Source organism: Centropristis striata, chromosome 20 (assembly GCF_030273125.1).
Source record: "Centropristis striata isolate RG_2023a ecotype Rhode Island chromosome 20, C.striata_1.0, whole genome shotgun sequence".
Classification (NCBI taxonomy): domain Eukaryota; kingdom Metazoa; phylum Chordata; class Actinopteri; order Perciformes; family Serranidae; genus Centropristis; species Centropristis striata.
Genome location: NC_081536.1, coordinates 17,796,820 through 17,822,655, shown reverse-complemented (window position 1 = coordinate 17,822,655; position 25,836 = coordinate 17,796,820). Strand labels below are relative to the sequence as shown.

Below are 25,836 nucleotides of genomic sequence, written 5' to 3'. Positions count from 1 at the left end.
GTTTGTTTGTCTGCAGCGCTGACCTTAGAGTGAAGACACAGTTCAGCTTGGAAGGGGATTTTTTTATATCTACTGTTGGCTTTTAAATCGATTTTAATACAAGTAGTATTCTAGGATAAATATTTAACACCAGTTAGCTACTTTTTGCTTTCATATTATGTTTATGTGGGATCAGACTTTGAAAACATGAAAATGAGGCCATGAGTAATGCTTCAGTGGTAGTCAGAATAGCAGATAGTGGGATTAAGCTGACAGGAAGTTGCTCATGGCTGTAAGCACATCCATCACAGTTTATCTGTTGGAATATAAATAGTTTGTCTTGTGTATCTTTATCATCAAATGCTAAACACAGCAAGTCTACTATGATATTATTGAGACATTTCCTTCCCAAGTTTAAAAAAGATATGCCAATAATTTAATGATATCCATAATATGTTTGTTTATTTTTATTTAGGGTCTTAAGTATGTAGAGTTTTTTGCAATTGTAGATGTAGCATTGTGCGTTTTTGTTAAAATGTGTTTTTATTTAAACTTAAAATTCTGAAGCTTCCCATTTCCTTCTCTACCAAATAGATGTGTTTTGGATCTTAATTTCACTTGAATTTTTTTTTTTTTTTTTTTGTGTATGTATTTTTTGGGGCTTTTTCATGCCTTTAATGGATAAGATAGCTGAAGATAGACAGGAAGCAGGGGGCAGAGAGAGGGGAATGACATGCAGTAAACGGCCGTCCGATGCGGGACTCGAACCGGGGCCAGCTGCAGTGAGGTTGACTGAGGAGACTGTAGCCTCTACACATGGGGCGCCTGCGTAACCCACTACGCTACCGACCACCCCAATTTCACTTGATTTTTAAGTTTTATTGTCAGTAGTCATCATCATTTTATTTATTTATTTCGCCATAGGAACCAGATAAATCATACATGAGTGAGCTGAAGACGGAATCTATTGCATTAGATGTAAAATATTCACTAACTGCATGCTGCTTGTGATTTTTCCCAGGAATATCGCCACAGACACCCAGTTTTAATACTGCTGATGGAAGGGCTTTCATGTGTGGGCTATAGGCTCAGTCTCCCTTGTGTTACCTCATTGGGTATTATTGATGTCACAATATCCGAAATATAGTATTTCATACCAATCCCAGTGCAATTCCACAATTATCCTTACTCATTTCAATACTGGGAGAAAAAATAAACCAATAAATCTAATTTTATTCTTTCTGGATAGTATGAAATACCTGCCTGGATGACAATGAGCTCTGGCAGTCATCCAGAATTCATAGGATCTTATTTAAGGCGTCTACTTTCATTTTGCTGTCTTCTCTTCTTTTATCTCTTCATGTCACCAAGAGCACGGCTTTGCACACCCACCCACAGGTGAAAGGTGAAAGAAGAAAAAAGACGACTCAGCAGTCTGCTAACTTTATACTCTTGTACCAATATTAGCTGCTCTTTCAACAATGTTAGGCTTGAAGAAAACTCCATATAGGCTGAAATTCAATGTTGGTGTTCTGTCAGGAATAAAGGGAAATTTGACCTGACCTTGCGTCTTCCTGTAGACTTTAAGCGATGGATGAGCTCCAGGCATTGCAGCATTAAGTGACTCTGGGCATCCCTGGTTCTTTAGGGTATCTGCAGTTTTGTAGAAAAAACGAGTACCATCAAGTTTTCAGAATTTCAACATCAGTTTGGGAGCAAAGTATTGGTTCTCTCGTTTAGATAGTGTCTTAACATTTATTTAGATTAAAAGCATCAAGGTTATTACTTTAACTTGGGAATTAACTAACATCTTTTCAATAATCTTTATCCTTTAACATCTTTCTGTCTTCACCACAGACGGTGGGAGGATTAAATCGCAATTAAAAAATACCAACAAAAAAAACAATGTGCCATGAAGTCCCAGTACAGTAGAAACAGTCTCTTGCTGTCTCATTTAAACCCAGGGGCCCGGGGGTGAAGCTGTGGACGGCCACATCCTGGCCTTTAGTAATTGCTACATGCCTCTTTTCCTCAGATTACAGACCAGTCTGCCAGAAGAATCCCTGGCCTTATTCCTGGAGCCAAACTAGCCCCTTGTTAAAGCCACAGACCTGCTTCTTTCTGTTTTCATACACTGCGTTCGGGTTAAGACACCAAGCACCACATTGTTGGTGCTCTCAATAACATGGTTTTATTGGGTATGAGGACACACGAGATATATACTTTTGCATCCGTGACCTTGTAGAAATTTAAGAAATTCTTCCTCTTGTTTGCTGTCGGCTTGATGACAGTTTGATGGAATTCCAGTTAAATAGCTGGGAGACCAAGATTATTTTTTGAAGGCCGTATTGCAACGTGTGATTAGCTTGAAAAATGTCTCTGTGCTTTGACAGGACCACCGCTGATCTATTCATCTCCTGCTCCCTCCTTCCTTTCTGTTCTCCTCAGGTTTCCTGGGTGCGACGGCGGCCCACTCCCTCACCAACTCCGCTGCCCCAAACGCCGTCCTTAACAGCTTAAATTCTTCCATGAGCCCTCTGCAAACCCCGAGCCCCGGCACCCCCTCACCCTCCCCCTCCCTCTGGCCCAGTTCACTTACCAGCACCCAAGGTTAGAACACTGTCCGTGCTTGTGGTTCATGTCTTTTTTTTGGTACTGGCATGTGGTTCTCTGAGATGCATTTTCAAGAAAACAAATCATCAAAATAAAAAAAATAATAAGCTAGAATGGAAGTCTGAGATTTTCCCAAGTTGGGAAGTCATTCTTCAGACCATAGTGTGTTCATGAACTTTAAATAATGTTGGATAACATGGAGAAGATGTGTCATATTGCTCAGTGTTTAAACAATGCATCTATAGCTGTTTCCAGTATGTGCATGAGAACAAACGGCAGAGGAAATAATTAGGTGAGCCATGAAATGTGTGCCAACAGGTGTCAATGTGTCCTTTTACCATTTTTTCCAACAACATATGAATACATCACAAATGCCTTATCTCACAATGTTAACGAAGGTTAAAAAAGATCTGTCCCATGATTCAATTCTGCGCTAATTGTAATGGGTTCTTCCTTTGGCCACATTTCATCCTATAAGCAAGTTTCATGAAAATAGGGCCAGTAGTTTTTCTGTAATCCTGCTGACAGAAAGACGAAGAAACACAAACAAACTGAGCTGAAAACAAACAAAAGATGAATAAAAGTATGGTTCTGCATTGCTGCATTGGTTTTGATCCTCTTTTTTTTTTTTAACTGTCTACTTTTTACCCTCCCACTGTTTTTGAATACATCTTACTGTACCTTAAGGTGGAAATACTGGACCCCAATATATTTTATGTTATAATGTTTTGAATAATTAGGTAGATGGATATACAAATAGACAGAAACCTAAAAGGTCTTGAGTATATCTCTACACACGTCTGTTATGAACTACTAAAACATTGTTAGTACTAAACTCTTCAATGCTTGTGTTTCCAGCCTTCTCGTCTCAGCTGATGCTGCACCCTGCCGCTCAGGGCACGTTGAGTAGCATCCTGCTGTCAGGTGTTCAGGGTTACACACAGAGTACACCGTCCCCTCCACCCGGCCTCGCCCCCATAGACAAGCAGCCCAACGGGGTTCCTGACTGCGGCAAGGGCCCCTGCACTCTTAATGGACATGTCAAGGTTGGCACATTTACATACTGTATGGTGCTTTGTTATGAGTTCACTTTGGCTGTTTTTGCAGCAGTGTGAACTTAAGTCAGAAATTTGGACTTTTAACACTACTGGCTCGTGACTTCACTTTGTCTTTTGACTTGAAAAAAGTTGATAACTTACCCCACTTCATGCTATATACTATAAAAGTGCAATGTCGGCTCGATTTTTTTTAATGATTAAGCTCAGTTTTACTTGTTTTAACAAACTTGATTTAGCAAAAAAAACACAAATCTTTCAAAGCATTCATGATTTTTGTAAATGAAATACATTATTACTAGTTAAAATATCATATATATATAATAATATATATATATATACAAATATATATATCATATATTTGTTGAAGACTGCATTATCACATGGACTCAACTGAAGTTTAAGACTTGGGACCTGACTCTAGACTTGGATGTAGAGCTTTAAGACTTGTGACTTGGTCCTGCCTCTGCTTTTTTGCATAATAAATTGTCTTGTATCCATTTCATTTTCATTTTATAGCACCCTGGCTCAGTCTATGGGAGAATAGCTACTGGGTCACTTGCAGAAACCGTTTTGAGTCCAGCCCCCTGTGACTCAGTCCAGGAGGCCAGCGGACACAATCCATCAGAACCTCTATCCAGCAAGTCCAGCCCAGATGAAGGTATTCCTCTTTAGTTGTTTTGTATCAGATCATTCTCAAAAAAATAACAGGAATGTTAAAATATTTTCTGTGCTTAACATGCAAATCGTACTTAATATGACCACATATCAAGGTCACGGGTTTGTGCATCATCTCTCCATGCTGCGAAGGCCCAAGTACAGCCTGAATGTATCATCATGCAGGCTGTACAAACCAAGAGACATGTGTAAAACATGAGTCATGGACTGGATAGAAGACACTTGAATAGGTTCTGCCTTTCATCCTCCTTCAATGAGAGGCCAAATGTATTCAAGGATCCTCTACCAAGTCCAGCTGCTCTTGTCTCAACCCTATCTCAGATAACCATGACCTGGATAACTGAGAATATCACAGACATGTGTAAAATGTGTTGGTGCTATTGAAAAAATCCTCAGCTGCATCTGTTTTGAGTATATTCCAAGATTATATTTAGCCCTAAAGAATGCAGAGGCTAGTGAAAGCATATGCATCTCCTAAATTATCTGCTAATAACATCCTGTCCAGAATATCTCTTGTTACGCAGGTGGACCCCCCAATGTCTGTCATCCGTTGTGTTGACCTAACCTAGTGATTTCCAGTGTATTTAATTCAATTTAAAATATTTTTTGATCCAGATTGATTGTCTTACTCCAACCATTTTCTTTGGCTGTATTTTTTTCACTGGAGTACAAAAAATGTTGTTATAAAATATAACTTTCAACTTGGTTAAGAAGTTCATATTAAAAGTCTGCTTATAGCCGCAGTCTTGCCCTCTTGTGGGTCAGTTATGTTGAAGTCACACTTAAAATCGTGTGATTTATGTGTGATTTTAACCTTGTATAGAAGAAATTTTTGAGCTGTCAACATTCTCGACTCTGCTGGACCTTGCAGACTTAACATAAATGTCCAATTTAAGCTTTACCACTTGAGATTTATGCAACCCTTAAACCCACTTTGAGAAAAATGCCTTGAATGAACTCATTTCTATTTCTCTGTACTGTCCTCCTAACCTCATACTCCCTCTGACTACATTTATTGAGTTGGAACAGAGACAGATTAACTGCTGGTCTCCTCGCGGTTCAGAAAGGCCCTCATTTCCTCCGTGTCTTACACCCGCGGTTTTCCCCTCAAACTTTCACTCTCACGCGTCTCGTTTTTCCCCGCTGTTTTCTGAGCTAGTCCTCCCCCAATGCGGTGCATCCCGGTAAGGTTTCCTCTCCCTCCCTTACCTCCTCCTGTGTCCCAGAATGTGTTTGGACTGGCTCGCCCAGTCCGACTCGGCTCTGCTCTGTGGAATGAAGGAGTGCAGGGGAATTGTTCAAACATTAAACCCCACAGAGCTTCGTTAGATTGACTGACATCATATTATTTTATGCCATACAGTCATGCACATTCAGCATACGCTCAAACACATCCTGTTACACTGAGCAGCTTCCTGTCAGGCTGAAAGTAGAGTAGCCTGGGGGAAAACCACTATAATTACAGCTGCTGTGTTTTTAATTAATCCAGGATCCAACTGAGACTACTCACACTTAAACACATGCACACATACATAATATGGCCACCAAGCTACACACACTCAGTGACCCAGTCAGTGCTGAGAGCAGACTGTGCATGGCCGAGATTTCAAAATTAGATGAAACATGAAATATTTTAGTTACAGTTGTCATAGTACTGTGTATTTTCTGTGCAGAAGACAAAGGACAGCTAGAAAGAAATAAAAGGTATAACTAAAATATATTTGTTTCCTTCAGGCTCTGACACATTTGTGGAAGTGGGCATGCCCAGAAGCCCCTCTCACTCAGCCAATGGGAGTGAGCTGAAACAGATGCTGGCTTCATGTAAGACATCATCAGGAAAGCGACAGGCTGTGGAGCTACTGCAGGGCACCAAGAACTCCCATCTACAGTATGTTTGAATCCAGAGATCATTTCCATCTTATATGTTCACTGCTTAGCATTTTTATGGGGTCTTTTGCTGCTCATGCTGTTACAGAAACACCCGGATGAAACAGTGAATTCACACCCCGGCATACAGATTTTATTTAAAGATATTTTTTTTTTGGCCATTTTCAAGGCTTTTATTGATAGTGAGAAACAGAGTGAAAGGGGGAGACAGAGGGGAAGACATGCGGGAAAGGGCTCCGAGTCGGATTCGAACCCGGGCTGCCCGCTCACGAGGACGGTGCCTCTATGGTACACGCTCTACCAGGTGTGCCACCGGGGCGCCCCAACAGATTTTATTTTTAACGGTATACTTAATTCCCAAAATTATAATTTGTATTTCAATTGATCCTCCTGTGTTACATTGAACTCTCAAAGAAAACCACATTTTTTCTTCCATTCCTCCATGCTGAATGAAGAGTCTGAAAACTGAGAAAATTCTTGATGAATTTATGTAAACAGGCCTCATTAAACAGCAAAACTAGATCAAAACACCAATTTACAAACCCTCACACAACTCCTGCAAGTTTCTTTTATACATTCGTATGCTCACTAGTTCTGAAACATGATTCTTCATTCACCATGGAGGCTTTTTAGAAAAACAAAGTTTTCTTCAAGAATTTAACACAAATTATGAAGTTATCATTTTAAGGGTATTCCTTTAAATGACCGAACAAACTAGATAATACACAAAGTGACAGATGTTTTTTTTAAATTTCTATATGGTGATTTAGATACTCAAGTATCAGCTGTCACCATAGACGGCATGGTTATTAAAATAATCAACAGTATTTTAATGACAACAATTAGTACGCTGTCAAACCTGATGAGAATGCCAACAGCTTTGAGTGATTATTTGAATAGATTATATGAATTTCTTCACTCACGATGCTATATTTCTGTATAATCACCACAGCTCTGACTGTCTTCTCTCGGACGCTGAGTCCAGCTCGTCAGACAGCCCTGTGGCTGATAAGAGGGCACCTGGCAGCGAGCGAGCAGCTGAGAGGGCGGCGCAGCAGAACGAGAGGGAGAGAATCAGACTGGTACCACAGTCAACATTCGCCAACATACAGGTACACACTTATCCAAAACACACAAAATACACAGTTGTGGGAGTTATTATTGAGTGGTGAAGGAATAAAACTGTCTGCTGTCTTTTCAGGCATTTGACTATGAACAGAAAAAGCTGTTGGCAACCAAAGGTAAGTTAGCTTTGGTGTTTAATCAAATACTAAAATATCCTCAGTAATGTCTGGATGTGGCCCATAATTTAGAAGTGTGAAGACAGACTGACGCATAATTTAAAGGTCACAATGACAGTAAATTCATTATTGTCCCCTGAAAAATCTTTTAAAGAGAACCTGATTTGTGTTTATCCATTTAGATATACATTTAATTCCTCAGTCTTTCCTCTCTACATTCTAAAAGTTTTCTTGGCTAAACAACTAATAATGACCAATTTAAATAATCAGTGTCTCCCTCTACCCACTGGATAAGATGCATCCCTTATTTTCTGAGATCGGAAAAAAATCTGACTTTCATCAAGTGGCTTCTCCAATAAATTTAGGAAAAAATGTAGTCCAATCTTCCAATTCGTAAAAGAGGATAAATTTCCCACACATTCCTGATTTTAGCAGCTTCTGTGGTTTGGAGAGGTATCAGTATTGTGTTTGTTGTGGCGTGAGGGATCTGCTGCTGACAGTTTACTTATTAGATGACTGATGCCTTTTTTATGGATAACTTATTTTAGTTTTCCTCAGTTTACAGGACATGAATGTAGCACAAATGCCCTATATCCCAATGTTAAAAGCAATGTAAAATGTGCAGCTGCACCTACAGACAAACAAACATAACTAAAAAAAAAATCTCCTTGGCAAGTAATATATAAATGAAGATTTCCTGCTTCTCTGCGTGGCTCCCCACCATCCTTTTCATTTAGATATAATGGGACTATATGGCAGTAGATGTCTTCCAAATAGTCCCATTATATTCAAGAAAAGGCACTCAGTTTGTGGGGCTCAAAGTGACAGGAAATATATATTTTATTATTTTGCTCTCTCCGATTGTTTGTCTGAACTTTGAACTATTTAAAATGAACCTGGAGGAGATTCAATTAATTTATGTTCGACTTTAGATGTTTATGAGAAATGTTATTTGCATTTTCTCTAAATAAATGTATGTGTGCATCACTGGATGTTCTTATTCACACAGCTATGTTAAAGAAGCCTGTGGTGACTGAGGTGCGGACCCCGACTAACACCTGGAGCGGTCTGGGCTTCTCAAAGTCCATGCCAGCTGAGACCATCAAGGAGCTGCGGAGAGCCAATCATGTTCCATACAAGCCCAGCATGAGCACCACCTATGAGGTAAGACACACAGGGCCTCGGTGTTTGGCATTCTCATCGTCTTGGATAAATACATTTTAGGCTGAAGAACAAATTGAAGATTTTATTAGTCTTAGCATATAGATGGATGTTTTTGTTCCCTGTATTTAAATGCGGAATAGAATCTGAGAACTCTTTGTCAATGTTCGGATTTCTCTTTCTTTTCTCTCTCAGGACTCGCCGCTATCTTTGTCCCGATCCAGCAGTCGGGAAGGCATCGGCAACGGCAGTGACTCTGACAACTGGCGAGAGAGGAACGGCACCGGTAACGGCCTGCCAAGTCACGCCGAGTTCCCCTCTGCTGTCAGCAGCCCAAAGAGGAAGCAGAACAAGTCTGGTCAGTTCAGCACATTTCTGTCAGACAAGGACAAACCAAGCACTGATACATTTTCAGCGTTGCACTGGCAAACTATTCAAGGACATTGACAATGTACAATCACTTGTTAGAGATATGTTCCTCTGCAAAGAGTGACAGAAAACATAACATTTTCAGCATTAATAGTGAAATAATTAATTGAATGACTCAATAGATTCAGGTGGAAATGTCACATTTTTAATTTAATTTCATGTTAATAAGCTTTAAAAAATGCCACACTGTGAATAATGAACCAGTGAAGAGATGAAGTGTACATTATGCTCTACTCAAAAGTGAGAGCACCCTAGTGTGTTTTTTTTGCTTTTATGTACTCTATTACACTACACTATTTATGTACTCAGTGTACTCACTTCCTTACTCCTTACCTTAAGTGCAGAGATGTCACTTCAGATAGCTCTGCCTGAATTGACATCTTATACCAATGATTTAACTTTGTTTCACATTAAATATTCTTTTTTGATTTTTATACACAGACTTTTGATGACTAATTAAAAAATGTGTGATCACTTTACACTAAATATTCAGTTTCTTCTGTGATTTACATTTGTTACAGCTGTGATGTGAACTAATTATTAATGCATTTTATGCTAACTTCATAATAATCATTGTTTTTTTCTTTTTTGCCTCAATTCCTTCATGGACAGCTGCAGAGCATTACCTCAGCAGCAGCAACTACATGGACTGCATCTCCTCAGTAACCGGCAGCAACGGCTGCAGCCTGAACTCGTCTCTGAAAGGTTCGGACCTGCCTGAGCTGTTCAGCAAGCTGGGCTTGGGGAAGTACACAGATGTCTTCCAGCAACAAGAGGTAGTTAAAATGTGAAGCCACTTCTTCCAGTGTTATGATTCTAACTCTGAAGCTGTCGAGCTCAAGACAGGCACTGACATTTTCCAAAATAGCAGAGAAATTCCACCTTTTAGTCACACTAGCAGCTGGGCTCTCAGTCCACCACTTCCAGACTGAAACTCAAAAACTGTTGGATGAATTGCCATGAAATTTTTTTGCAGACATTTGTGCCTCCCCAGACGATGAATCTAACTGACTTCACACTTCACCATGACGTTAACTTGTGTGCTTGAGAGTAAAATAACATTGACAAATATTGGACAGATTGCTATGAAATTTACTACGGACATTAAAAGCCCGTAGAGGTGCTAATGACTTTAGTGATCCCTAAGCTTCTCATACAGCACAATCATAAGGTTTATCTATGACCAAATACATGCAAAACTAGCTAAAGTTAGCATGCTAACACCCTAACCTGAAATGGTCATGTTAGAATGCTGATTAGCTCAAAACTGTAAATGGAAATATTTATGGGCACAGTTACTCTTCTGCCTTCTGAAGTAAATCTACCTCTGACCTTTTTAAACGTTTTTAATCCCGTAAATTACAGCACAGTGTCTTTTGAAGTTTAAATTGTTGGACTTGTAAGTTAAACGGACTTGTTTTCTTCTTCCAGATTGACCTCCAGACATTCCTGACTCTAACAGACCAGGATCTGAAGGAACTGGGCATCACCACCTTTGGAGCCCGCAGGAAAATGCTGCTCGCCATCTCAGGTACAGATTAATTTTTAATGGCCTGCAGGGGGCGACTACACTGGTTGCAAAAATAAGTCAGATTGTATAGAAGCCTATGAGAAAATCAGCCTACTTCTCACTTGATTTATTAGCTCAGTAAACATTTTCCTAATGAGCTATTGGTCTCAATCACTGCTTTCAAGCCTTCTCTAAGAAAGCATGATGTTCATCTTATAAATTATGGTCCATTGAGAGTAAAATAGATGATGACGTGGCTTATGCTTTAGGTCCTTGTTGCCTTGTGATTGACAGGTTACTACCACAGTGTTGTGCAGTCTGGCTGCTGTCTGTGTTTTTGTCTTTGACTCTTTCACAGTGTGTTTTGTTCCTAAAAGTTAACTTTAACACTTAAACTTCTTGTTAAGCATTCAGTTAGACTAAAAGACACTCTTTAGGAGTCAGCTGTGCTAGCTGGTAACATAGCTCCACCCCCTCATCCAAAATGCCAAACTCAAGGCTACAAAACAGTAATCCACCAACCAGTGGCTAACATCATTATGACTACATCCACTTCTTTTATACAGTCTATAAGCGAAACTCAAAATTAACAAAAAGGAAAAACATGAACACACAGGAGGATAAAGTAGGCTACAGAGATTCTTTCTTTGGACCACCTTTGTCTCAAGAAGGTCTTTTTTTGTGTTGATAACCAGCTGGAGCCTCGTCCTGCGTGCTCCCACTTTAGGCAGCTCATACAAATTGGCTTATGTGTTTCATTAATATTTGCACTTTTGTCTGTCGCTGCAACAAGCCTGAGTGGAGTCCACAGTATTCTCCAACTAACAGAGGTCATCAACACTGCCAACCACTGGATTTGGAAGCTTTTGGTGGCCCCTATTATTGGCAGGCCAGTAGAGAAGTACAAGAGAGTTATACTCTAATTTGTCTTGTAAAGATACAAGAAACCATGTTCAGTAATTTGCACCGGCAGGACTAAATGGGATTATGGCACATTCTTCTCAGATGAGTGTGTTGGTGTTTCTCCAGTTGCTCCAGCTGCCTCCCTGATGCTGATGTAGACTCTGTCCTGTTGTTGCACAGGATCTGATGTGAATGTTGTGGGTGTCACACTTCATTACTGATGTCATATTTTGGACTTTGTAATAGTTGGACTTGTTGGACTTTGTGAGTTAATCGTGCTCATGTAGGAATCATGAGCTTCCCGTCATGGATATTCAGTAAAAGTTCAGAAACCTCAAACCAGAGCCAGGGTTGACAGTAAGAGCAACAAGGGGAAATAGCGAGGCCACTGCTGATTATTAAGGAAGCAGAGCGATCCAAGGCCAGAGTTGGTTTTGCTGCTTGACACTTGAGCCAAGTGCGGGTCAACTTTCATCTCCACTGACGGACTCAAAGGCTCCAAACCAGGACCATGCATGTCTCTGTCTGTCTCTTTGTCTTTCTGTATTTTTGCCTCTCATTATAAGGAGATAGAATGCCACTCATGGCGATCCAGGTTTCAACTTCCTGCCAGTGTGCCAGTAAAAAGAGCTGCTGGAGCGAGCTGCCTGTCTCCAGTAATCACACTGAAGGTTTATGCTGGCAGCGGCAGAACGCGGCTATCATATGAATAACTCAGAGATGCCATGACGTGACATTTTTATGAAGGCATTTTGTCCAGGCTGCTGTGTAAAACCCAGATGGACACAAAGAGAGCTTTTGTTGATTCGAGCAATCCTGTAGCGATTTGAATCCAATTTTCTTGTCATTGTTGATCAGTGGAGGGTAAAAAGAAATGTTAAAATACTCCTTGGTTGTGTGTATTTCTTTAATTTGATTTACTACAGCTCCCAAAGCAAAACTTGGAGAAGTTGGAAAAATTGGTTGTATAAATGGTGGAGGAAGTATTCATATCCTTTACTGAAACAAAAATCCTAATACCAGAATGTAAAAACACTCTACAAGTTTTTACAAGTAAAAACCTACCTTGAAAATATTAATGAAGTAAAATTAGGCTATGAACTTAAATAAATGGACTCAAAGTAACAAAAGCAAAAAGTGCTCAATCTATAGATAAAATGGTATGAGTCACAGGGGACTTTATTGGCATTATGTCATTATATTATTACTTGTGCATTAATGTAAAAGTCTGATTTTACTGCTGTAGTTAGTTTAGTTTGAGCTCTTTAACTATTGTATACAGGACTGCAACTGATTTTTTTTTTCTGTATACTTTTTATTTTTATTTTTTATTTTTATTCATACCATTTTCATATATTTTCTCAATTAATTATCCCAAAATGCCTGTCACAATTACCCAGAGCCCAAAGTGACACCTTCTCAATGTTTGTTTTGGCCTTCCAACGGTACAAATCTCATTATTAACTATTTTAAATAATTTTAAAAAAAAAACATTTATTAAGAACAATTCAGTGTTTTTGTATGAAAGCACTAAGTGGATAAAGCTAAAAAAAAAATTAGAGACAGGCCATGTGTGATTTGTGTTTATAAACCATAGGCATCAATGTCTGCATAGTATGCCTTTATGTACAGCACTTGAGTAAATGTATTTAGTTATGGAAAACCAGCACTGGTTTGTATCACTGTCACAGCTGCTGATGTTTGAGGTTGCTCTCTTTCTTTTTACACAGAACTAAACAAGAACCGGAGGAAGCTATTTGAGCCACCCATCAGGTCCTCCTTCCTGGAAGGGGGAGCGAGCGGCCGCCTCTCACGTCAGTTCCACGCAGACATGGCCAGCGTCAGCGGGCGATGGTAGGCGCCTCCAGACTTCCACGCCATCCCAGAACCGTCCATGATGGAGACCAGCCTCCAGTGTCTTTCTGTGCCTCTGCAGCCCGGGTCTCACTGGTTGTTTACCAGTTCTTCAGCCTCAGCTGAATTATGACTGTTCGAAATGTTGTCGTTGCCATATAGTATAAATATATATTATTAAAAAAGCCATAGTTTTACCAGAAGTGCCAACAAGGGAAAAAGGGAATTCTCAGATACATGAGGTTCAGTGTTCACTCCTTATAGAGCCAATGAGTCTGTCTGGAGCATTTATATATGAAGGTTTGTTGTTATGGTTCTAATGAAGGGTACTGTCCAGTATTTCTTTCCACTTTTCATTCAAGGGAACAGGCAGAATGATTAGTACAATCATTTTACACATTGATACCACCTGCATTTGTATTATGCAGTTGTATCAGTGACATGCACTTTAATAATACTAGACTTTTGCCTGTGAGAGCCTAATTCCTTAGATTGAAAGAATAACTATGCATTTTTTTATTGACTAAAAGCACAGATGCATTTTGTACCAAACCAAATGTAAGCACTTAACAGTGAGTTTAGGGCGCTGCCAAATGAAGTGCAAAATGTGTCAGCACGCCAAAGTGGTGACTCAATCATCTTTAACACATATACCAAAGGGAAGTATCATTGAGGCCTTTGACCTTTGGCTGCCTGAAGTGTTATGATAGGTGGACATTCCTCCTCGGTCAGTGTTTGTGTCCAACCGCAGTCTGTTTGTGTGTCTGTGTATTTCTAGACACAAAAAAAAATCAAATATTTTGTACTCATTATGCATTATGATTTTATTTTTAGTTTTTATTACTATTTTAGGGGAATGGGTGGGATGTTTAAAGGTAATCAGTTTACATTTGTATTTTTTTATACATTCATGAATGAGTTTCTATGATTTGTAATTAGATTATTAGTATCTTTTACTTTTATTTCCCGCCTTTTAATCTGTGGAGCCGTAATATGGCTGTGCCATTAGACAGCAGCAGAGACATGAGGCAGTTGGGCTAAGCTTTAAAGGCCTCTCTCTGATTGTGTCAACAGGCATCTTTCTGTGGTTCTCCTTCTGTTTGTTTATAGTACATGGTCTTTTGTGTCATCTGTTATTTGTCAGTGTTGGTCTCCCCGTGGCCCCTTCTGTGCACCGAAAAATCTCACAAAGCACTCCTCCATATATCCGGAAAATGAGTAACTATGCTAGAACTGTGTGGCTTTTTTTGTCTTCGTCTCCACTGGCTGTCCATTTAAAGCAAGGAGAGACCTAACGGAACAAGGCCGTGATTTTTGTAGCGAAAAAGTGCCAATGTACATAACTAGTTTTTCAGCAGGGAGATATTTTGTGAAGAACACTAATATTTTGGTCTGACCTTACACTCCAGAAAGGAGGTGCATCACACAAAGAAACCAGTATATTCACAGCCAAGCTGGTTTCACATGAGAATTTCTTCTAGAGACACAAATAAGTAACCAAAGTCATCAGAAGGACTTTGAGATTTAAGATGAAAACAAATATAAATCTGGAATTTTCTAGTATCAGTCGTGCAATCTAATATCCAGGAAACTTGGTTAAGCAGTGTTTAATGAAGTAACAGGATTATGCATACAGCAGCAGTGTTTATCATCAAAGCTTGTGTTTGTTCTGGGCTCCTGTATTATGTTCGGTCATGTGTTTTGAAAAGGAAAACATCCCTTTCCAACAGTTCATTAACTTTGGATATATCAAGTATTTTTTGTGTGATGTTCTCAGCTACAAGTAGATCCATCTACCAAGGTCATGAGCACTTTGTGTCAAGTGCAATTAAGTGCCTCTTTGTAATTTTTTTTCCTGGAAAATTGTGTTTATATTTGCAGTACAAAAAGTATCAAAGATAAGAATGAGTAACTTCTTATCTTGGTTTAAAAGAGAGCACAGTGTTTAAAATCTATTTGGTATGTAGAGGAAAGGAACAGCAGTCCTCATAGTCTCATACAGAGAGAAGTTTATCACTTCTCTGATTCACAATAATATCCTTTACCGTGATTTGTTGTCTATCATGTTCACTTTTAACCACTTTCCAGCCTCCCTTGCATCAGATTTGAGCCATTCTCAATGTGGTTGTCAAGTAAATAACACTATACTAAATAATATGCTGACACGGTTGCTGATGCCAACCAGGTTATTGTCTATTTTTTCCCTTTGAAGTCTTAAGAAAAGAGATGAAGAGGGAGAAAGTTAATATAGAAAGGGATTCTTTATCCTGAGAGGAAACCCGGGGCCGGTTCGCCCCCACTCATCATGGTACTACATAGAAACTGTTGAGCACTGATTCTGCCAGTGCTGTGACTCGTGTTCCTGCCTAGCAGACATTTGTTTTCATCCTTCGCCTTGTCTGGATGTGTTTGCTCTGAGGGCAGTAGAGGTTCTTGTCTTATCAAGTGAATGTCGTTTTGAAAAAAATTTAATGCATGTTGTTGCAGATTTATTACGGATCAGTGAAGGGACTCATCAAGTCAAAACGTTTACTGCCAGCTTGTCTAGTCTTTGCCCTTGATCGAATAGTTTCACAATAATGTCTTTGGTTTGTTGTATTAGTCATATTGTTGTTCCCAAAGGGATTTATTTGAAGGAGTCTTTGTACTGCAATCAAATGGTACATTTATAATAAATGTAAACCACTAAGGAAATGATGTAGTAATACATAACTTTTGTACAACTTTTTCAACTTTTGCAACCATTGTTTTTGTGTGAGAAAAAGGTACAATTCTGCACAAAGTTCCAGAGAAGAATTTGTGTATAAACATTGCCATGTGGCCAAAGCTCTGTTCACTGTGGCGTCTGTTGATGCTATTGTTATTCTAAGTGTATTGTAGTACAATATAAACAGGACATTTTGGAGAACTGTCAAGCAGGCAAAAAAAATGTTTGTCCAAACATTCAAATATTATGAAGGTAATAAATGTATGCAAACGAAGTCCTTTTATTTTGTTTTTTGGCATAACACACAGATGTCAAGACTGATGAAACATCATTGTCCATAATCAGGGGGAGACAATACTTGTAAATAGAGTACAGATTTAAGCTCATAGATATCACTGCTTCCACAGTTGATTACTTATATTAAGACAATTATTTTTTACATGTTTCAATATACAAATGAGGCATTATCATATTAAACATTTGCCAACAGAAATCATAACATTGAATAAAGCCAGGTTCAAAATTCTTATTTAATGTTGTTGACATTAATTTTTTACAGAGGAACATTTTTGGGCATCTATTTTTATCATTCCATAGCAGCCTTAAAAGAAAATCTATTTTTGTCATGTTTTTGGCTTTAAAAGCTTATATAAACCAGGCTATGAATGATATATGAACAACCCCCTCTGTAAAAACCCTTCAAAATATATGAAAGTGCTGCTGAAATTGACTGTTGATTACTTCAATTAAGACTTTTTTTTAATACAAGTTTTCTAATGTTTTATGTTTAAGTACGCAAATGAGGCATAAACTAATGCTTTCTTTGGGTACATTTAGTATAAATCTACAGACAAGCACAAAAAGTGTAGGAAAATAAAAATGTTAGAGAATCAAAATAGCCCAAAATCTCAAGTCAACAATGCTGTTTTCTGTAGTATCTCGCCCAATGTGTTTTCTCCACAGTCTTAAAGTGGAAAGAAGATGATAATAGTCACCCTAAGCTATCAGGAAATCCAGGCTTTGAGCATCTGTGGGCTACTGTAACATTGGTACAGCAGATGTTAACACAAAAAAACGTTGCGATAGCTGCACTAAAGCACAGATACACTGAATCCCTGCTGCAGCCAGTGTTTTTAATGTGATTAAAGTACATTCTAAATGTATATTAAAAAATAATGCCACTGTCCAAATCTGTACCCATAAAAAAGAGGCTTAGAAATATTTAGTCACACATGAAATGCACTTTGAAAGCCTCACAGCTAACTGTAATGTAAAACGTATACATACACTGCAGGTTGATAAATGTACCAAGCTTCGTGCCATGTGGTGACAATGACATGCATGCCTGCATGAGACCTAATCCTTATAGCCAGGATCTGCTTAATCCAACAGAATGAATCTGCTGCGACTGATGGAGATCCTGGCAGACACAATATATAGTGTAATGCATGAGAACAAATTCATTTTAAGCTCAGTGTCAAGTCTCTGAAATTACTGCCCATCTGTCCTGTCTTCCAGGCTATTGGACCATCAAATAATTTATTTTGAGGTTGTTTTTTGTGTGCAATAATTGTATTCGGTTTTAAAGAGGAAAAAGTTTCCTTTTGTTTTTTAAATAGTTTTCAAGCATTATCCAGGTCATATAATCAGTTCCTCTGTGATTAACAGTCAGGTGAAGAGTTCAGATTTGAATATCATCTGTTTGAGTGAGGTCACAAACTCTGCTCTGTGTCTGAATGTGGCACATTTACATTAAGCCATGACAATGTCTCAGAACAATTAGAGAATTACACCATCGACTGTACAGACTATAGACAACCACTCAGTTTAATGTATTGACTTCCTGCTAAATTTTGTACTCAGGCAGTGTTTTTTAAAACCTCAAGGGGGCAGTGTTGCCTCTTAAAATGACACATCTCTCATAAACCATGCACAATGGTTACTCAGCAACTGATTATTACATTTAGAAATTATTAAATAATTAAAATAGCTGTAGGTTTATTTGTGGGAATAAATGTGTAGGCTTCAAAAATAAAGTGCCATTTACTTATGAGACTAGAGACTCTGTGATATACAGAATCACCTCTTTTATATTAGAATTTAGTTTTTGAAATGTAGAGACTTGACATGTATAACCATTTCCCAGCTGCATTTGCCCGAGGTAAGGAAGGTGATTGAATTTTCCCATTTCATTTATATTATATTAACATCTCCACACCTCATCCACGGACCTCTCTGTTGCAGGCAGAAAATGAATGTTCAGATAGCGAAAAGATAGAGAAGGAGAGCCTCTCATCCAACACAAATACACTCTTTACACAAACAGGTGCTGCCACCGAACTGTGCGCTGTGGCAGCTTGTGACTCACTCACTCTCATCCTCTGTCATTATTTTCCACAAAGAAAAACAGAACGCCTTCGTGTTAACACCACAGCACTGAATAACATGTAAATACTGGTAAGTTGTCCTGAGGTGCCCGGGGGTGATGTGTAGGAAGGACGTTGAGCAAACATTCATTATAGTGTCTGCTGCAATTTTTCAATGATAAATTAATTTAATGATGGGCTCTAATGATTTTTTTTAACCTTACTCAGAAAATAGTAAAGTAGAACTTGCTTTTAAATAAACTCCTACACTTAGGCATTTACCCAATGAAACAATCTCACATGCTTTAATCATAATGGCACTAGAGAAAAGCTATTAAATCATAAATATCAAAGTCTGTCTTCGCCTCACTTAGGGCGATTATGTGTACGACACAGCTGGCAATCATTTCCAATGCCCAGCATGACTAATTTGAATTTCATGTTCTATTGTGAAAGACGGACAGAGTGAAAGACAGCTAAATTGCAGAGAAAGGAAGCGAGAGGCTTTTTATGACTAACCAACCATGCATTTATTCTGCATCCTGGCGGCCGCCCCACTTGAAGACCAGCAGAGGCCACAGCATCACATATTGTTCTCATGAGCAGCTTGCCTTTGCAGGAAAGGTGTAAATGAGAGGAGCTGTGACTTGGCTGTTACCTGGCTCTCATCCAATGGACAATATGCTCACAGTCTGGCTCATTGTCTCTGTCTACCTGCTTTTTTTGTGCCTTGTTCATGCAAAATGACACAAATCTCATTAAAACAGATGATTGTTTGCATGTCTGTAGCTCTTAGTGCATCCAATATAATTATTTCAGCATGAGATTGAGCAATATTTATGCAGTTGGTGTAGTGTACATTTTATTTTTCATATTAATTCTGACCATTATTGTTATTTTGGTTTCATCCTTGCAGGCATACTCTATTAAGAGGAAAAATGCTGTTCAAACCTCAAATGAAGTTGAGTTTAATCAGGAACTTTTCATAACCTTATTATTTCTTTTTCATGCTTTTTCTTTCTTTTCTTTCCCAACAACAGCTCAGCCAGATGGCTGAAGGCACTTGACCCAGCTTTAACCTGTCTGTTATTCACCTCTCATAAAGATGACGGGGAAAGCGCCCCCTGCTGGCATTAGTAAACAAGTGGGGTTGTAGTGGTAATTTGGAAGTGAACACTATTCTGGATTCATGCATGACATAAAACATCATTGGTTGCTTGCCAACGCTTAATGTCTGTGGCTAAGTATAATGCTTTTTAAACTGTGTTTTAAATGCGCTTAGCTCAACCATAGACTGTATAAAATAGGGCTCAACTTGTGTGCATATCCTCACGCTGCAACGTCAAGTGCCTGTAGTAGTGCAGGAAAACATTATTTGTGCATGCCCAAAATCTATTTTTGTGACGTGTTGCCAAGCTGCAATTTGATTGTCTGCTTTCCAAAACTCCTGTTGACAGTTCTGCCCTACAAAGCCTAAGTGCAGTAACTAGCCTACGCAAATGGTAAAACTGAGAAAAACTGCTTTAAAGTTTTTAATGCTTTTTAACTGGCCAGCCAAATGGGTTATTATTATAATATTTTTACATGTATTAATGATGTAATTTTCATGCTCAAAAATCATGACCATTTATTTGACCTTTGACCCCAAAAATGTAGTTACTGCACTCTGGTTTTGCTGTAAAATGTTTTAATAGTAATGCAGAAACAGAATGCAAGTACAATGTTGTCGTCTTCTTTATATCGTCTGGCTTTTAGATTTTGTTCAGTGAATAAATATTCTCAAATTGATTTTGTTATAAATGTATTTGAAAGTGTTTAACAACTATTTTTTAAAGAATTGCATATTTTAGACTTAATATTATAAAGTAATGTTATATTTTAGTCTTAATATAATTTTATATCACTTTTTTACTTCATCAATATCTAAATAATAATTTCTCTATCAAATAAACTTATAATTTCTTTTAGTCTTGTCGTCACTATTCAACACAATAAAGAAATTCAAGGCTGCACTGTATCACAGTCAAAGTGGTCTGCTTTGGTTTTGAGTTGGCTTTTGTAGTTACTGCGATTTTTATATTATTATTTCTTTGAAATAAAGCAAATTTGAAGTCTAAAACTTTGTCACAAGATAAAACAGACATCAAGGAGTTCATTTTTGTTATAACTCAATTTCAACCAAAAATGTAGTTACTGCAGTTAGGCTTTGTAGGGCAGAGTTGCTCGTAGTTGACAAAATTTAGCCTTTCTTTTTATGTTACGATGTTTATACAACACATATATGACAGTCTGCCTTTTGAAGAAAAAACTTGACATCAGACACCCACCAGCCGCCGAATGTTGTTTAAACCAAACCTCTGGTAAAAGATTAGGATTTAATTCAACAACAGTCAGTGGAACAGACTGGCTCACTGCCATGTTAGCTTGTCAGAAGAGATGCTTCTTTAGCTGACGTTTCGGAGGGAATGGTACCTGGTCAAGAAAAGGCTTTTCGGATCTCAGGAATCTTTCTGAGAGGATTACCATATATGGAAGCAGCACTGATAGCGCATACAAACGGAGGATTGTGCAGTAACGGTTACAGCAAACTGAGGAGAACAGGTACGTATGTGATCAGCTGATTATCACCTGTGTTACTTGGGAATTTTGGCATTATGTCAAATTATAAAATGTGTAATTTTCAGATTTTCATCTGTCAAAAAGTAGTTGTTGCCCTACAATTTACTTCCACTTAATAACCCACACAGTTGCTGTCATCAGCCCTACCCATCTTCAGGCTGCTGTCATTTCAGTGTCTAACTGATGAGACCAACCTCCACCTCCATTCTTTTTATTAGAGCCAGACCCAGAGAGTGTCACAGCTTTGAGTCCATCTATGAGACCGACCCTTCGGTACCCCCCTCCAGGTCTCATCCATCCAGATCTGTCAAGACTCCATCAGCCAAGGACAAACAACGTTTTGTCGATGAGGTATAAATGGTAAGTGCTTTTTATATGCATGGCATCTAAAGGAATACTTTTTTTAAAAAGGAAAAAAATGGGAAATGTGCTTATTCTCTTTAGCACCAAGAAATAGATGTGGTATTACTTTTGTATCTGTATGCTAAACATGAAGTCAGAGTCACAAAGTCAGTTAGCTTAGTTTTAGGGCGGCAACAACCGAATACTTTCATTATCATTCAACTGCCGATTCTTTTCTCGATTAATCAGTTTGGGTCTATAAAATGTAAGTAAATAGTTAAAAAAAAAAAAAAAAAGTAATCCCAGTTTCTTTAAGTCCAAAGTGATGTCTTTAAATGTCTTGTAGGCCTATTATCAGTCCAAAACCCAAAGATATTCAATCCAGAATGAGATCAAACAGAGAAAAGTAGGAAATTTCCATATTTTAGAGGCTGAAAACAGCGTTTTGTACCATTTTTGCATGAAAAATACTCCAGTTATCAAAATAAATGTCTATTAGTTTTTCGATTTGTTGACTCATTTCTGTAGCTCTACTTAGCTTAGCATTAAAGAGTAAAACCGAGGGACAGGTGGTTCTGTCCAATGGTAATGAAACCCACCTTCAAGAATCTCTGGTTTTACTGGCGGTTATGAGTCCATTACCTCTGGCCAGGCTCGCAGAGAGTCCAGGATGTTGTAGGTGCTGGTAGATGGATTTTGTAACCTTCAGGCAAAGGCAGGCTAGCTGTTTGCTTTAGCTATATATTTATATCACAAACATGATGTCTTTATCTAACAAAGCAGGAATATTTCCCAGTGTCAAAATATTGCTTGAACCCTCTCCAAATGTGTGCACCCTCTACCAGGTAAATACATTTTATTATTACCATCCTTGCTTTTAATTAGTCTCTATTGATTAAATGTGTGGGCTTGTTGTTGCATGTTGGCTAGCAATGAATGTCATTATTTATTATTTATTTGTGTAACAACAACAGGGATGGAAGGTAAAGGCATTGTATTTTTTTTAAAAGCTCAGATAAATTGGGATTTCATTTGAAGACCCAGAAAGACACAGACAGCCTTTATCAATCAAGCTGCAGCTATAAACTAAGGCCGCAGCTCGCACTGCAAATCAATGACACGCTTCATTTGTTTCCCTCAGACAAATGTGTTTGTGTACGCTGTGTGACACACACACACGTTAAACCCTGGAGATTTGGTATTGTTTCTGCTAATGTAAAACGCTGTGGCCTGATCTCCGTGTACTGGCTTATAGCTGACCTCTTGGACGAGAAGTGATGTGCGGTGGCCGCAGGGTGTATGTGTGTGTATGTGGGTAAGTGAGAGAAGAAAGAAGATGTAGAAACAAGGAGTAAATTTAACAAAAAGATATCTGGGAAAAAAAATCAGTTTGATTTACAGGCCTCAACAGTAATGGTTGCCATTGGCTCCTAATTCATGTTTTTTATTGTGCACTCAAGGAAAAATCTGTTAAAATTGTGTTCTTTTATTAATTCAAAGAATGACTTTTATCTGATCTGCAAATGCTAATCTGCTAATTTTTCTTCATCCTTCTAATTTTCAAACCTATTTGGCCGGTTTTCTCCAAGTCTTACTACACCTCTTTCCCTGCTATTTCCCCATCTGTCACTGTGTGTCCACGTGGCCTCTGAGCTCTAAGCACAGCAGAGTGAGCAAATCAGAGTGGACTGCCAATACAGGGCACATTATGACAGTGCACACAGTGACACACACATACACACTAATGCACACTGAGTAATATGCACTTTATGAGATCTAGAGTAACAGCAGAGAGAATGTAGGAAAAGTGACAGATAGAAACAGAGATAAGATGGTAGAAGGGGAAAGTGAATGTGAAGTGGAAAAAAGGTAAAAGAGATGAAGAGGACGGATGTGGGTGAAGGTGGAGAAGGGGGAAGGGATGAACTTGGCTGGGTGTGTGTTACATGGGACACAGTGTCGCTCGCCTTCGTCCTCCTGCAGCTCTACTGCAAACACTGACGCTAACGCATGATGACTCTCGCTGGAGGGGATACGGGTGGGTAGAGAGAGGGATGGCAAGGAGGACGGATGGATGCTAGGATGAGAAGAAACCCTCCAGAATTGGTCGGCCTCATCCTCCACCTCCTCCTCTCCCCTATCAGATAAGCGCAGCAGGCGAAGCGGGGAAATGGGGAGGGGAAGGGAGACAGGGTGACAAAGAGAACTAGATGATGGCGTACATAACAATGAGCTTGTTTTAATTTGGTGCACCAGGTCTAGTTCTTTTTGTTTATGTTTTTCATGACTGCCCGTAGACTTTTGATGAGCTTACTCACTGGTATATGTGATTATAGTGGAAACAGTCATTTAAACAGATGCTGTGTTAATCTGTGGATATCGGTGCAAAGCTCTTTAATAATCAAGCCATCTTAGACAGCAGGGGGGCAGTTGGTAAGATATGCATATAGTAAACACATCAAAGCATGATTCTATAAATATCTTTTCTGCACAAATAACTTTGGTTTACATTATAAATATTTTTCATCTGTTGATACTGCGTCTTGCAGCATCTTCCCCTCAGACACAGATGGCTCTGTGTTTGCAGGGAGTGATCTGCATGCTGACCTTCACTTTTAATGAGTTGTATTTCCCAGTCAGGAAATTTTAGCCAGATGCAGTGTTGCCCTCATGAAATCTGAGCATGGAATAAATTCAGGCACTTCAGTGGTGCGTCTAATGTGTTTCCTACTGAATGCCACAGTGATTATGAGCTTACCAGGATTTTAATTTGCCGGCTCGACATAGCCCCATTTTTAAAAAATCCTTCCAATGTGCATGGAAATGCTCACCAACTAGTTTACTGTATCTAAAAATAAAAATGAGAAATAAGAATATAAAAATGATCACATTGCTCTTTGCAATTATGTAATAATCAGTACTCCTCTCTACAAGCTTCAGAGGTGATGACGATGTCAGAGTGCCTCATAAAAAGATGAGTTAGGGTGGCTTCCCTGTTATTGTGCAGCAGTTTTGAACAGCATGACTCAGGGGTCCCATAGGCGCAGCTGCAGAATTCGCTGTCCGTTGAATAGATAAACAGTCTGTCTCCTCAGGGCGCCTTGTGCAACACTGAAAGAGGCAAAAACAAATAGAAAGTGACATCGCCTTACTCTAATGCTCCCCTATGGACAATGGAGAGGAAGCAGTACTGTTGTAGGAAGTATAAGAATGAATATGACTCCATGATGATCAGAAATGACTTCAGCATGGCCCAGTGGTGTCATGAGTGGCGCCTGCAGTCTTCAGTGTGTATTTGGCCACAATTTGCCTGTGCACTTGACCTTTTTGTCTTGGCAATCCTGCTCCTGGGAGCCACTGATAAAGAGGGCGTAGTAAGGGAGATAATTGTAAATACACACACATACACACACACCCCAGAGCCAAGCATGAAGCATGGGTTGCTGGCTGTACACTGACAGGGTTTTGCGTTTTATTATGTCATTAAAATGCAAGAGGGGTCGTCTATGAGGCAGTTCATTCATTATCTCGCGCAATATGTCAGCGTCCCCTCAGCTCATTATTGTGTGGTCCATTTGCACCTGCGCTCCTGCGAGAGGGCTACACCTCACCAAATATGGACATGTGAGAGACCCTTGTTGGGATGACGTTGAACGTGAAATAGGAAAAACGGGAGTATGGACGGTGAGATGAAGACCTAAACCGGAGGGGAAACCACCGGGCTAATCTGGTTGCATAAGAAGCCATTGAATTTGCGGAACGTCTCTGCACTAATCCGCCGAAGTATTCATGTTCAGCTGTCCCGCGGCGGAGCAACACACAGGGCACACACACGCGCGCACACTTGTGGCTCTTGAGGCAGGGACGCGCTGCATGCACGCGGGGCGTATGAAATAAGATCAAAAGCACAGAGTGATATCTTTGACGTTCATACATTTAAACGCATCTCTGCGGGAGCTGCTATGCTTCACGCTGCAAACCCCAACTGGAGGCTTGTGCTGTTCGCGCCAGTGACGATTCCGCTGACGCGCCACTAGCCGCACCACCCAGGAGACGAGAGGAGAGCTGTGAGCGACGGAACGAGCAGGGGGGCTGACTGGAAACCGGTCTCTCTTTCTCTTTCTTTTCTCCTTTCTTGACGACCGTGGACGGAAGCCTGTTTGCGGTTCAAGTCCCGTGGACGATATTTAACGAGCGACAGCAAAATTCAGCAGTAGCATCATCCATCCAGGCTCTTCTGCAGAGATGGAGGTACCAGGCTTGGCGCACAACATAACCAGTCCATTAAGTCCCTGCGAGGGGATGATCAAGGACCTGAGCTTGGACGCCATACAGTTATGCGAGCGAGATGGTAAGGAGAGGTTTGCCTGCTTTCTAATAGGGTCTAAACATATTGTTGCATTAGGCCCTAGTGTTAATTCCAAAGCTGCTGCAAAGCACACTGTCTGTTTTTTCATTGGTTTTAGCTGCATGCTGCCCTTATTGTGTGTTA

At 39.4% G+C, this 25,836-nt stretch overlaps 2 protein-coding genes across 2 annotated transcripts in view; both read left to right on the top strand.

Moving 5' to 3' along the window:
• Positions 1-16,140, top strand: part of LOC131993742 (protein bicaudal C homolog 1-like) — a 74,464-nt gene extending 58,324 nt beyond the window's left edge. The window contains exons 11-21 of the mRNA XM_059359749.1: positions 2,428-2,589; positions 3,451-3,638; positions 4,167-4,308; positions 6,060-6,213; positions 7,165-7,324; positions 7,414-7,453; positions 8,463-8,617; positions 8,810-8,972; positions 9,656-9,819; positions 10,475-10,574; positions 13,187-16,140. Coding sequence (XP_059215732.1) covers positions 2,428-2,589; positions 3,451-3,638; positions 4,167-4,308; positions 6,060-6,213; positions 7,165-7,324; positions 7,414-7,453; positions 8,463-8,617; positions 8,810-8,972; positions 9,656-9,819; positions 10,475-10,574; positions 13,187-13,314 — 1,556 coding nt within the window. The 3' untranslated portion in view covers positions 13,315-16,140. The remainder of the gene's footprint in view (positions 1-2,427; positions 2,590-3,450; positions 3,639-4,166; positions 4,309-6,059; positions 6,214-7,164; positions 7,325-7,413; positions 7,454-8,462; positions 8,618-8,809; positions 8,973-9,655; positions 9,820-10,474; positions 10,575-13,186) is intronic.
• Positions 16,141-25,122: 8,982 nt separating this feature from the next.
• LOC131993493 (phytanoyl-CoA hydroxylase-interacting protein-like) overlaps positions 25,123-25,836 on the top strand; it is an 18,958-nt gene continuing 18,244 nt past the window's right edge. The window contains exon 1 of the mRNA XM_059359429.1: positions 25,123-25,695. Coding sequence (XP_059215412.1) covers positions 25,590-25,695 — 106 coding nt within the window. The 5' untranslated portion in view covers positions 25,123-25,589. The remainder of the gene's footprint in view (positions 25,696-25,836) is intronic.